Consider the following 13,797-nt stretch of genomic DNA (forward strand, 5'->3'; position numbering starts at 1 on the left):
TAGACGCGATATTTTCTCGCGAAACATAGGAATTCTCGGAAAAAGTAAACTACCGTCGACAAAATATTCGGACTTGAATCACGGCCAATATTATGGTTGACTACGCTGACCGGTAAAGACAGGACTGGTAAGAAACAACTCCCACGCGCGCGCGTTATCGTATTCTATTCGCGATAAAAGAAGAGTGAAACCAGTTTCCGGTTTCTTAAGTGACGTCAGCCTCGAAAGAAATGTTCTGCAACGCTATGCAAAGGAGTTATTAAGCAGTGGATAATCTGTTTACCTGAAATGGCAATATAAGACTTTTTGACGATAAGGGAAAGCCGACGAGGGAAATGTTTATTGACATCGGCTTATATGTCTGTGAACTTACGCAAAGCGTCATCGATAATCGATAGTTGTCGCTGATTCGAGTCTCAAAGAGAGTGGATAAAAAAACAGGATTGCATATACTGATCGTTTCAATTTCAATGATATTACTGTTCTTTCCTATTCAAATTCAGGATAATTCCGCTGATAATAAATCAGCATTGGATACCAGTTTTATAAACTTCCTATCGTACATATAAATAAATTGCGTAATCTTTTACATACTTTCAGAGTGATTTGAGTTCAGATGTTATATGCGTATGTAACATGCGAATTATCATACTAATAGCTGGTGTAATCGTCTCGTATCGTATAATCAGTTTCTCTAATTTTGTACTTTCACTTTGTAGAACTTAAAGCGTGGCTTAAAAATAGATCATTGTGAAATCTTCGTCCACGAACTCGAACGATTTTCTCCTCTGGAAATTTATCTGGATAAAAGTCGATCGAGCTTTCCCGGCCGTTAGGGGTGAACAACTCGAACTGTGTAGAATCGTATCGTAGAAATTTATACGTAGAACGGGGCGGGGGAGCAGATCAATTTAACCAGTATTAGGTACAAAATTTTGTAGTGTTTCTTCTACGAACGTGGCGGTTACCTCGTCGGATAGTATTCCCTCGTTTATGCCGTAAAGTGACGTATCGCGTCGTGACTTGTAGTGACGTGACGCGCATGTCGTTGAACCTAAACGCATCGGTTACGCTTGTAGATTCGTCATCGGGAACAGCAGTGTGTAGTACACAAAGAAGAAGAAATTTATTTGTAAACGTCTCCTCCGCGCGGCCACAACTGTGGTAACTCGTGTCGCATCGTTTCGAAACACATCGATTTGCGTATTTTGTTCTCTAGTTCTCCAGGATTACGTATCGCGATCATTTGTCTAAAATTTCTACAAGCTAAACCATCGTACTATGCTTTCTTACACGAACGAGAATGTTGCTCGGGTTACTACATCGGTAAACCGATAGTAATGGCGTTAGCTACGAAATGCCAGATCCGCGCCGATTTCTTTTTAATTAAAAATCAAGCCGGGACAACAAAATGCGAAAACCACCCCCATCGCGCGTTCTTCTCTGTTTCGTGTCTACTGCGCACGCATTTGGCTCACGCAGGCGCACGCACACGCACAATTGGAGAAAGAGTCGAAAAGGGGTAGAGTGAGGAGGTCGAGGGAGAGATGAAGGAAGAGAGAGAACAACAGGGTTCGCCTCCCTCGTGCTGCTGATTCTCCGCGAGGACAGTGGCCGTGACCCGAGGCCGAGGGGCCTGGGGAGGGGTCGGTGGCCCCGTGGCAGTTTAGCGACGACATCCACGCTGCCGTTCCACTGGTGGGAGAACCTCGTGGGTGTGCGGGGTGAGTAGGGAGAGAAGTTGGAGTGGCGGTCCGCGTGGAGGGGGTTAGCTCCGTCGACGTATGGTGGGGTATAGCTTAGGGGTATAGCGAACTATCGTTGGCTTTGTTCAATGAAAGAGAGATCCAGTATTCTTTCGTCTCGTCTCATTCTCTGTTTCCTTTTTTACTCTTTCGTCCGATATCCCTTCGACTTGTTCTCTCGCTTGTTCACCCTCGTTTTTCGTCTCCTCGCAATTCTCCCTCCAACGAGGTTGCGGCCAACGTGCAAAAGAGCTTCTGCTTCTGCTGCTGCTGCTCTTGCTGGCCGGTTCGAATGAGTAGAACGATATCGTCCTCGTCTAGCGAACGAAAGATGACGACTACGGCACGTCGTTTTAACTTCTCCTTTTTCTTCCTTTATCCCTTCTTGTTCCACTCTTCTCAGTCTTCGCTGAATGTGCAAAAGTTTTCGCTGACCGGTTTCAAGGGACGGAATGCTACCGTTTTCGTTCTGCTAACGAACGAACGGAATCAACGGGAATTATCATTTTCTCTTGTTTGTTTTCTATTCCGAATCGTGTTCATACTTGTTCGTTCACAAGCTAATGGACTTGCGGTACACAGGAATCGTAATATAGGCAATCATGGCGTGGAGAAGCCTCCCTCTTGGAAGTTTCTCGGTGGTGGAACGAGAAAATTTGCGATGGGTTTTCTCTTGCTCGTTCATTCGCTTCTCGACCTCTTCTCGTCCCCTTTCTCCCTGTAGTCATGCTTAACGTGCAAAAGCGTCTCTGCCGGCCGGCGACGCGGTCGATACTCACGGCGTATCGCCCCCGGTTGACCGAGCCTTACCCTTACCCTTACCCTTACCCTTACCCTTACCCTTACCTTACCAAACCTTTAGACGTATCCTTCGTTCCACTCTGTAGCTCCGATTCGTATCCCATTCGTGTGCGTAAAAGAGAACTTCGTTGTGGTTGTTATAATACAACGAAGTTGCCGGAGCAGTGAAGAAGGATGGGAATCACCGACGTACCCAGCTGGCTCGAGCACATGTTTCTGGTATATAAATCCTCAGTTATAGAATGAAACAAAATTAAAAATCGTAACGTGTAGCGTGACAATGGTCCAAAGTCTTTCAATCATTTTCAAACTTTGCTTCTCATTGCCTTTACGTAGAGTTCGTGTTGACGGGTACGTGCCGCGCAATCTGGAAAATCATTCGAACGTCATCGTTGCGTACAAGCGGAGAATGTTGCTCGCCCAGTCCTCTCGAAGGATATTTTCACTACTGTGTTGTGGTCAAAAACAGTGACAGCAGCACTGTTGTATTACAAAAGAGACAGAGAAAGAGAGTAAAACCATGACCCGGTGGAACGGCACGAAATACAGGTTGGAAAAAAATGTGCCGTAAGATGATGCAAACGAAGATTCGCTTTCCAACTTGATACGCGCGAATCATCAGCTTCGTGCGCTCCTTCGATCGACGTTTTCTCCCGTGGGATTTCTAACCGGTTCCTAAACTAGTACAACCCGTTCGATTTTTTCTTCTGTTCCCTTTTATCCGCCGATTTGTCGAACTAGGTGAAAAGACGTATGCGTTTCGCCAGGAATCAGGCCTTAGAATTTCATGTTAGACCTCTAAGCTCTCACGTAGATATATTTCGTTCCCGTGACGTGTTCAAACGTTTCTTTATCGGTGGTTTTTTACGACTTGCATGCAAAGCGATACACGCGTAGAATTGATAACGATTAATTCGTTGTAAAGGACACACGCTAGCATGTCTCGACACGAGATATAATTAATGCGCTTACAGATGCACCGTAGACGATAAACAGCGTCGTTTGATATTTCGTGGTTTATGTATTCGAACTGTTATACCCACTCGGTTGAATGACGCACGATGCTATTGTACCTGGTATCGTTTGCTTGATCAATAAAATATAAATATCGCGTGTGTCTTCGTCGTGGAAACGCGTGAAATTTCGAATCCCTCGTATTCCCACGGTACTTTTTCTTTTTTTTTTTTTCTTTTTTTTTTTTTTTTTTTTTACTTTTAAGCGCCTCGTCGATGAATCATGCCGATTCATCGAAGGTCTCGCAACGTGTCTTATCCGTGTACCGATTAAATAATCTACTACACGCATGATTTGTCCGAGCAAGTGTGAAATGTTTGCACAGAAGTGCCGTCGCATTGATGCGGTAACGTTACGATACCACGCGTTGCGTGTGTACGCTGGATTCCTCGATATCGTTTCATGAACTACATATACGCCATGCACACGGGAATCGAATTCACCAAGCTACCAATTCGCCAAACTTATAAAGTCTGCCGTCGCGCTCGTAAAATCAGCTGATTTTACATCGATTTCTTTGTTTTAAAAGATCAATCGAAACTCGTATTACAGGAGTCATACAAAAAGCACACTGATCGACTTCATCAATGGCAATCATTTGCTTAAATACTATGTTCTAGAGTTATATAATATGTATGTTGTAGAGTTAAAAATAAGATTTTTTCTTTAAAGTGGAGTTAATCAGCTGGGCTTCTGAGTGGCTCGTATACGTCAGCGATAAAGATGAAACGATAACTATATGGTACTTAATGAGCTAATTTACCGAGAGGAACGTTCGATTGAAACGCTTATAGAGATTCCGGGGAATCGAGTCGTTGACGTTTCACGATGAATAGTACTTGATGAAAAGAAGCGACTTGAAAGAAGAAACGAGGTAGCTTCGAGTGAATCGAAACCCATCCCTTCCTTTTTGGTACTTTCGTTTAACGATCCACAGACCGGGCGTGAGTGACGATGCGGACGAAAATGCATCGAGACGCCCGCACTCTTGAGCTGCACTGTCACCATCGCACGTGCAGTATACCTGCATCTAGGATCCCGCAATCTGCGGACGATGGTTCCCTCCATCCCCACCGCTTCTCCTGGTTACGTCACTGACCTCTAGTTAGGTGAGGTCGGGAACAGTGCAGCAGAGTTCAGGTCACGATGGAACGTAACGACTCACCTCCGTTTTCGATTCGAGTGTTTTCCATTCCTCCGTCGAGATTATCTTTTCGCGCCAAACTTTACGATCCCGAACCAACTTGCCGGTCGAGAGAAAGAACGATGTCAATATTTGCGACTGCCGATAGAGAACCAAGTCACATTTCGACCATTGGCACTGTATACACTGTTCTTCGTATCTCTTACGAGTGATACACGTTGTGTAACGAAAAATGAAAGTTTTAAAGTTTATGAAAAAAGGGGAAGTTTGTAGAAGCAGATTGGTGTACTGGCATGAAAGGTATTTGCCAGATTCTTATTTCAACAAGAAAGGGATGTATGTATACAAGGGATATCAAGCTCTGATGATCGACTCTGTACACGGTAGATACGCTAATTTTAAACTAGTCTCTGTAGTTGGTTAGTGTAATTAATACGATCGTTCGCATTTGTATCTTTCGTTGCACGATGCGGCGCGAGCTCTTGGGAGTTTCGTGTCAGCACGCGCCGAGTTTGAAAATGTGTTCACTGACCCCGTGTACTTACGACCCGTTTTCTGATATTGTTTCAGATCGCTCCCTCGGCAAAAAAGCTTTGGGGCGTGGACGAGGGCGGCTCCAAGGACGAAGGGGGTGTAAAAGGCGGTGGGATACTTCACTTGGGCGACCACCAGATGTGGCGAGATTCTACTTGGAGCACCTCGGGTATGATTACTTTCGGACTTTTAAAATAGCGTAATGTATATTTGTTGGTATTTATGTGTTTCACAGTCATATTGGTTCCTATTACTTTCAATGGAACACACGCGGAAACGTTCGGCTCCATTGACTAACCGCAGCGAGTACACACTGCCGGCGTGCTATCGAGCGTACTGACACGTATCAATGACAATAGGGCTGAGAATATTTGGAATAGGGTTTCGAGATGGGGATAATCCATGAACGGGGTTAATCGGAATCGATAATTCATGGATGGCAGGCATTAACGCTTGACCACTTTGTAGGTCCGCTCTATCCGTGGCTTATCTATTCTATATGCGTTTTGAAAATCTCAGACGACCCTTGATAACACGATAGTGTTTATTAATTGTCGTCCATTAATACCCAGGCTATCTGTAGCTTTCGTTCAGTCAGAGTTTCAATGGTTACCTAGCCTGACCCAGCCGGGCCATATATAAAGGCAGACTTTAATCTCGGCCGCGTTTATGCGTTTCCGACCGATGATGCCTCGTCGAAGTCCTTTAAATCCCTCGAAATATGCTGGTCTCCGTGGCGTGTTTTCCTCCAAACGTGAAATTTAAGCGCGCGAGCTTTGATCGATATGGATTCGGTCGACACTACTCGTGGCTGATCGTTACATAATCTCTAAGGGTAAATCGGTTGCACTGCACGCGCTAATTTCTTCTCGAAAAAGAAAGCCGCGTGTCGTTGAGAAAGGAACGAGATTGCGTTGCGTGAGTCAGTCGACCGAAGGAACATGACCTACTGTGTTTCATGCTTGTTTGAGAAAATTATCGCGATAAAGAATATTTGCTATGATTTGTAGAACATTTTTATCTTTGCTTCCTTTCTTTTTTTGAAAAAGTTTCGAACGTAAAATATCTTATACGGACTTGTACATATTTACAGATCTCGACCCTTTATGCCTGAATATCGCTTTCTCGAAGTATGTACATATATTGATAGCAATTTAGAGGATATTGAGCTTATTAGTCCAGGTATTCGAGCATTGGCTTCTCTCTAATCGTGGTTAAAATAGGAGCAACGACATCGTTCAACTGGCTTCTTTACCTTTGGTATTAGCAACTTCAATATTAGAATCGTTTCGTTTGTAGAAAGATAGATGTAAAAGAAGCGAAACGGTTTCACAAAGTTCATTTCGTTCAGTGTAACTTCGGTTTTTAATATATTCGTATTATGTAAATGGACTTTATTATTTACCAAGCGAACAGAGCTACGACGTGTCCAAAACAGCGAGCTAATGAGCTGATTCCGATTAACGCCGTATGCCCTTCGTATTGGTACAAAATGCGTGGCGAGTCAACGATCGTCGAAGGTTCTTGTCGGTTGACGTAGAATTCCCTGAAGTCTGATACGTATTTCAGGTTCGGTAAAATTAGAGAGAAAAGCGAATTATATAAAAACGTCAAACGAAAACGAATAAAGACGAACATCAGAGACTCATCGTTCATGGTGGAGGAGGGTACAACGAGATGCGAGCGATACCGTGTGTTTTACGTCATGCACGCTTATTGATTGGTACAGCACCGAAAGAACAATATATAGAGGCGAAAGTAGAAATACTTGTGTCTCCGCAGCTTCGAGCGGAATGTCAATAATCGATACTCTACCAAAACAGATCTCTTCCAATTGTTTGCTTTTACGAAAACCAAGGAAATCCACAGTCTTCTCCCTCTGTCTGTCTGTCTGTCTGCCTGTCTTTCTCTCTCTCTTTCGCCTTGCTTGTACGATCAATCGATACCAGCCAAGCTTCTGGTATTTTCGAGTCCGTGTACAAACTTCTCTATCTCTTTACCTCGGGAACCGTTTTAAACTTCTTGTTACCATCTAATCCAGACGAGTCCATCTTCCCTCTCGTGGTTGATATTTCGATTTCTTCCTGGTTATTCCTTGGTCGTTTCGTGTCGCTGAAAATCATCAGAATTTCTCGTCAATTAAACGGATTACCGCGGTAATTGGTGTGGGGAAAGGAAGGAGTAGAGAACGAGAGAGAGAAACGGAAAGAGGTTGCGCGAGGTTCTTTCTCGTTAAACGGAGCCTTAAGTCGTACGGGGTTGTTGCGCGAGGGCGATGGTACCGTGGCGGCGATGTTGTGTGTGCAGTGTATGCACGAAACACCTGATTCTCGCGACGGCATGTACCGGCTTCCATGTGCACGCGGGCCGAGTTTGCATGTGTGCGTCACCTCGATGGGTGCAACGCGGCTGTTGCCATGGCGACAGACGCCCGGCATCAGCGGCGGTGGGAGCAACGTCCCAATGCCCAGGGTCGTACCTACTGATCCACCCTGAGCGCCGGCACACCAACCCCCTATATCCACCTGGACCCGACGAAATTGCGTCATATGGAATCGTAAAATTCATATAGTACCCTAGAATCCTAGCGAACCTTTTCTTCTCACAATGTACGAAGCTGGTCTTCTTTTTTTTTCCTTTTCAATCATCGTTGAAACCCTTTGAATAAAATGGTCTCGCGGGAAAGCCAACGATACAGTGGCAAACTGTTAAGGATTTTTATGATAGAATTTCCGTTACACCTTTGCGGGTTTCTCGCTCCACGCCTTTTATCGATTACTGGTTGATACGACACGAACACGATACGGTTTCGGGACATTGTTAACGTTCCCTTTTAGAATCGTCGAATTTTGTCCACGTAAAAAAGCTGGCCTTCTTTTAATATTTAATGGTTAAATAGCTTCGAATTAAAGAGCTTTTATGACGTAATGTGATGGAATCGTTGGTTGGGATTAAAGGATAACGGATTATCGGATATCTGTCTTACACGCGAGCCTTGATTGTAATTTTTCGATGGGGATGGGTGTTTGATTGAAATATACGTCAGCATGGCATCGTGATTAATGGCGTTTTTAATTTCAGACCATGCCGTCTCACAACCGATCTCCATGGGCACAGGTAGGCGTGTGGGTGTCGGGACTGGTTATCATCATCAAACATCAGAAGTTGGAACGGTCCTTAGCCCCAGAAGCAGGTTAGCGTATGATTTAAGTATTTCAAGGAATGGGACAAGTTTTTTCTTCCTTGAGTCATCGAATTGTTTTGTTTTGCAGTGAAACGGGTGGTCTGGGGGTTAAAATGGTCGAATACGTCCTCGGGTCGAGCCCTACGACACCTAAAGATTTGGAACCCAGAATGGTTTCTCTGAGATTGGTAAGGATATAGACAAAATAAAATATCGAATAGACCAAAACAAATTTTACAATTTTATTAAAAGATATTTTTGTTTCCTCGTATAGAACACTGATGCAGACAAGAAAGAAAAAGAGAAGGGCTCGGCAAGTCCGTTTGACAGTTCTAAAGATGACACAGGTCCACAAAACAATGGATTAACATCTCAAAATGGTCTTGATGACGACAAAGGATTTAAGTGAGTATCGAGATTTAATTTTGAGCAATATCAACTATTATATCGTATAAAAAGTATTATAAAAAGATGCAAAGATAATTGTATTACGAGAATATGAAAAAATGAAGGTATTTATTAGGCGCAATCTGCGGTACATACAGTGTTTACGTAAATAAGTTAGGAGAAAAACACGTTGCTATTCTTGCGTAGCTATATATAATTGCTTTCAATTGAACGACAGTAAATGTGTCATATGCTGTACGTGAACAATTACTATTGCTGTGAAGAGCACGATCGAGGAACGTAAAAGTGACAACTGTCAAGGGCGTGCATGTTCTACCTACTCGGCGGACGATGACATCATAAGTTTGCCTCTCCGGTGTTTGTTGCACCATCATTGTACGCCATCTGGTGTTCCGCTTGTACCTCATCTACTCGATATTACCGACACTCTCCGTGCTGTTTATACTGTATCACTGTGGTTTCTTCTCTTCGTTAAATGACGATGACATTCTTAATTCGTTTACACAAAAATTTATATTTTTTTATGATTAAAAAGGATGGTAAATTTTATTGTATATTTAAAGAACTATGCGAATTATCGTGCAAATGTCTTACTCGGTCATCATTCTTCGTTCTATATTAGTGAAAATCGAACATTGAGATCAACTGGATTAACAAACGCGGCAAATAAAGCAAAAAGAAAGAACGGAACTTATACTGTAGCGTTGCCGTTGCTACTTAAAAATTTCATTATGGTAATGATGTTTATTCATTATTGTTGAGCGTCACGGTCTAGGCATCGAATTTCCCCTTTTTATAAGATCAAAGGTACAGGTCCCTGAACATCAATATTAAATTATATTATGCCTGTCGTTATACAGAATGTACCGTTATACTGTACTCCTAATCGTGCATTCGTAGAATGTTGCTCGACAAGTTTGTAAAGATTTTTTAGACATTATTCAAGGTATCGACTTGGAATTTGATAACGTTAACGACAAATATTCGTCAAAAGCATAGATGCTTAATGTTCTTTTTTATCGTTAATATACCTGATTATTCGTTAGTACTAGAGAAATGTGAAACAAGTTGATTTAGAGGAAACTAATTGCAATTTTCTAGTTGTTTTTGTTTTTTTTATTACCCATTTATTTCTAACGCACTGTAATTATTTTTAAGACGTTTGTACATAATTATACACGCGTACGAGTTTAAGTGCGCGAGTTATGTTACTAATAGATTATTATCACAATATGTAAAATAGAATTTTTTTAGCCTACGAATTGTATACCCACGTCACATAGGATCAGGTTCGTGACATTTACGATTGTAGTGTTATAATGGCCAACGAAAGCTACGTCACTTTCTTTATATAGGGAATAACAACAACAGTGTAATAATACCACTGTGCAATGATTTCCTTGCCATTACAATCAGAGGTAGTTTTTTAAGAAATCTTGAAGAGATCTTGAGTATAATACAAATTAACTTTGCAAATTTGTAATAGAAATTCAAATTTAAATCATCAAATGCATAACGAAAATTGAAATTCATTTCTCGGTAATCATTGTTTGCTTTCGTTAATTAAGATATTCTTCTATGAAAGGAAAACAGCTGGCCTTATCGAGGCATAGATACGCATAGATATCAAGCCGTACATTTTTTCATGTATGTTACAGTACACGTTGATGATTTACATGTCTTTTATTTTCATAAGTGTATCCAGCAAAACGGTTTATATTTCCGTATTTTATGTGTTGAATGCATTGTATTCTGGAACGTACCGCAGGCTGCCTTCAATTAGAACGAATCAGTGAAATGCATGAAATAGAGAGTAAAGAGATGAAAAGTATTTGATTCCGCGGCCTCAAAGGCGGTTGCATAATCTGTTCGTCTTTGTTTCTTCCCGTCTCTAGTAAGTTAAAGTGGAGTTACGGTTAATTGTGATAATATTACGGATGCTGGTTATTCAGTAGCTGATTGTTATTTATACGTGACAATCGTTATAGTTGTTTTCAAATGTTATCCGCTATATGAATGAAGAGATTCCCTTTCGTTTGAAGAACGACCGCTTAATGCCGTTTTTCGTCTTTTATTTGCAGTCGTACACCCGGGAGTCGACAACCTTCTCCGGGCGAAGAAGAATTTCAGAAGAACGCAGCAACGACTCTTGTGAGCGCTGGAGGTGGCGGAGTCGTGTTATTGAAACCTGGCGTCGATGTGGTTGGAAGCGAAGAACATTTCATGGCCGCCTTTGCAGCGGCTCCGCCGCATCATTTGCAACATCATCAAGCTCCACCGACGCATCATCTTCAGCACCCGCACTCGCATGCGGCGCAACTCTTTGGTGCACAGGCTCCGCCACCCCCACAGGGCCCGCCACCTTCGCAACAACAACAACAGCAACAGGGGCCCCCACAGGCGCAAGACACCACCACTCACTTTGATGTTCAGGTAAGTCTCGACCTTATTGTTTTCCCTCTTTGATTCGACGGGACGAAGTCGGAGAAAAGAATTTTTTTCTCTCGGTGGAATACGACTTTTAAGACGATATAAGATGGTATGCGTGAGATACGAGGAGTAACGAGCGAGCAAGAGTACATATCTCGTCTCTAAGATTTCATCGCGTAAGCGAAAATTTACTTGAACGGCTACGTAAGTTCACCTATCTATACGGTTGATTGTTGTTTTTGGAGCCGGTTAAGGATAATTCCAACGGAATATCAAAAGGTTGTCCCAGTTTCGTGTTAGCTCGGAGTATATTTTTGTGTAACGATTAATAAATCACAAACGTACTCGTAAATTGTGAAAGCAATCGTACCAGTTTAAACGTCCTACATAGACGTGCATCGTAAGGTTGTTGATTATTATCAAAGGCTGCTTGATCAAGTAGCTCGACGAAGCTCGTGCATTAACTGATTGCGACGGCTATCGGTAGACTTTATATACTTCCGTTGCCATCTAATTTAAACACTTAGACGAGATGTTTCGCAACGAAAGAAAATATTTGACTTTTGGGCAAGCTTTAACCCGATACCCTCTCTTTTGTCCGTCGTGAATCTGGGAAAGCATGCTAGTTACGTATTCAGACTGTCGTAATATCTTAATTAGTCAGCAAACCTGCCCGTAGATCATACTATAGGTTTGTACGTGATTTCGTAAACGCCGTCCTCTTTTGTTAACGTTACGTTTGGTGGAATAGAGTACGGTCTGACTAGTCTAGAACTCGAGGAATCCATAATAGTTCTAGAACGGCGCAGAGTATTTAAAGTCTGTAGATGGTTTTCCACGCGAAGGGCGTCGCGTCGCTGCTGGCGTTAATTTAGCGATTGTACTGGCGACTAGGAAGAGGTTATTTTTAAGCAGCAAGCAGCTGATACTAACGAGCGGTCCAACCACCGAGCAACCCTCTTGTACGGGTTCTCGACGGACTTCCTTCGCTTTTGAAGTCGCGTTTCATTCGAACGAGCATGCCTGTCGAGGGGTGAAGGTACAAGCGAGCAACAATAGAATAGACGGAATAGTTTGCATGATTTACTAGCATTTTCACGAAATCACCGATGCATTATTAACCGCGTACCGATTTTCTTAGTTAATGTTAATTATAGAAAGGCGTATCGTAAATTATTATAGCACTTGATGTAACCGTCGTAATTACAAATCAAAGTATAAAACATGCAATGGACGTTTATTTCACCGCTGATCAGACTTGGCAAACCTTCAACGTTTACGACTTTTGATTTAGTTGACGAATTCCTTTTCGTACAAGATCAGATGGCACTGTAAAAGCGAGTTTAAAAGCAATTCAACGATACGGGAAGCCTTTGAAATTCCAAGTGTTGTTCGTTCTCTTTTTTTAGAACGTGACCAGTAGAAAAAATAGACGTGTCACTTTTCGAGCTTGCGTCATTGTCGGGAGCTCATTTGCAGGGCCGTTATCGTTGCTGACCGTTTGTTTCTTTCACATATTTTTGACGTCAATACTTGTCTTATAATCTACCTATCTCGTCATTCAGATAATTTATTGAAGTGTTTCGTTATAAACATCAAGATACGATCATAGTTTGCATAATTTTGAAGATAAGTTCTGCTCCAATAAGTTAACTAGACACGCTCGGAGCATCCTGCCGCAAACTTGGCTTCGAGATACGACCAATGATCGAATCTTTCCACTCTCGGCAACCTTGGCTAGTTTTATCCTTGAGAATGTAGCCTCGTAAAACGTATGTAGCTACCTTTTCTTTTTTTTTTCCTTTTCTTTTCTCTATTTCGCTTAGCGAAAAAGCGCCCCCCCCCACCTCTCCTTTCGTATTGGAACTCGGTATGACCTGACAGCTTAAGAGACACGTAGAAGGGGAATGGAGAACGATCTCGTCCTCCGGCAGGGACAAATGTATAAATCACAGAGTGACAAGTTCTCGACATCTACTTCGAATCCTATTCAGAAAATAGAACAGACGTTATATAGCCATCCTAGCACATATTCATGTTTATGCACGTTACACTGCATGTCCGAACGTTATATCGGCGAATGCATCAAAATGCCTTTCGTTATGAAACCTTCTTCATACTTCGACCGTCATCCAGCAATTTCGTGTTACGTGGCTGCCAGTGCTTTTCATCTTTATTGCAACTTTGCGCTCGATATCGAGGCGATTATAACACGCTACGTTATTACCTATAAATATACGTATGTACATATCCGACAGAGTATCCTTTCTGGACAATTCCTCGGCAATGTAATTGGAGATGTGTAACATTTAATTTAGCCCGTGGACGCAATCATCGAAGTCGAGATCGATTCGAAAGTGGTTGATTCGAAATTAGATCGGGGGACCGGAAGTTGAGGACATCGATGTGTATTCCGTTCTCGTCGACGATAAATCTACGTAGTCTGGTCTATGTTCCATATTCTTATGTGTTTACAGCGAACCGTTCTTCCTATCCTAGAGCGCAGTAACTAGTCTGGTCGCGGTATATTCCCGCTC

At 42.4% G+C, this 13,797-nt stretch overlaps 1 protein-coding gene across 3 annotated transcripts in view; it reads left to right on the forward strand.

Annotated features, from left to right (window-relative positions):
* LOC132908758 (pumilio homolog 2-like) overlaps positions 1-13,797 on the forward strand; it is a 63,299-nt gene that overhangs the window by 7,226 nt on the left and 42,276 nt on the right. For all 3 annotated transcript variants that reach the window (XM_060963069.1, XM_060963071.1, XM_060963070.1), the window contains 5 exons: positions 5,275-5,407; positions 8,320-8,431; positions 8,511-8,610; positions 8,697-8,827; positions 10,912-11,263. In XM_060963069.1, coding sequence (XP_060819052.1) covers positions 5,275-5,407; positions 8,320-8,431; positions 8,511-8,610; positions 8,697-8,827; positions 10,912-11,263 — 828 coding nt within the window. The remainder of the gene's footprint in view (positions 1-5,274; positions 5,408-8,319; positions 8,432-8,510; positions 8,611-8,696; positions 8,828-10,911; positions 11,264-13,797) is intronic.

This window comes from Bombus pascuorum, chromosome 7, assembly GCF_905332965.1.
Source record: "Bombus pascuorum chromosome 7, iyBomPasc1.1, whole genome shotgun sequence".
In the NCBI taxonomy this organism is placed as follows: Eukaryota; Metazoa; Arthropoda; class Insecta; order Hymenoptera; family Apidae; genus Bombus; species Bombus pascuorum.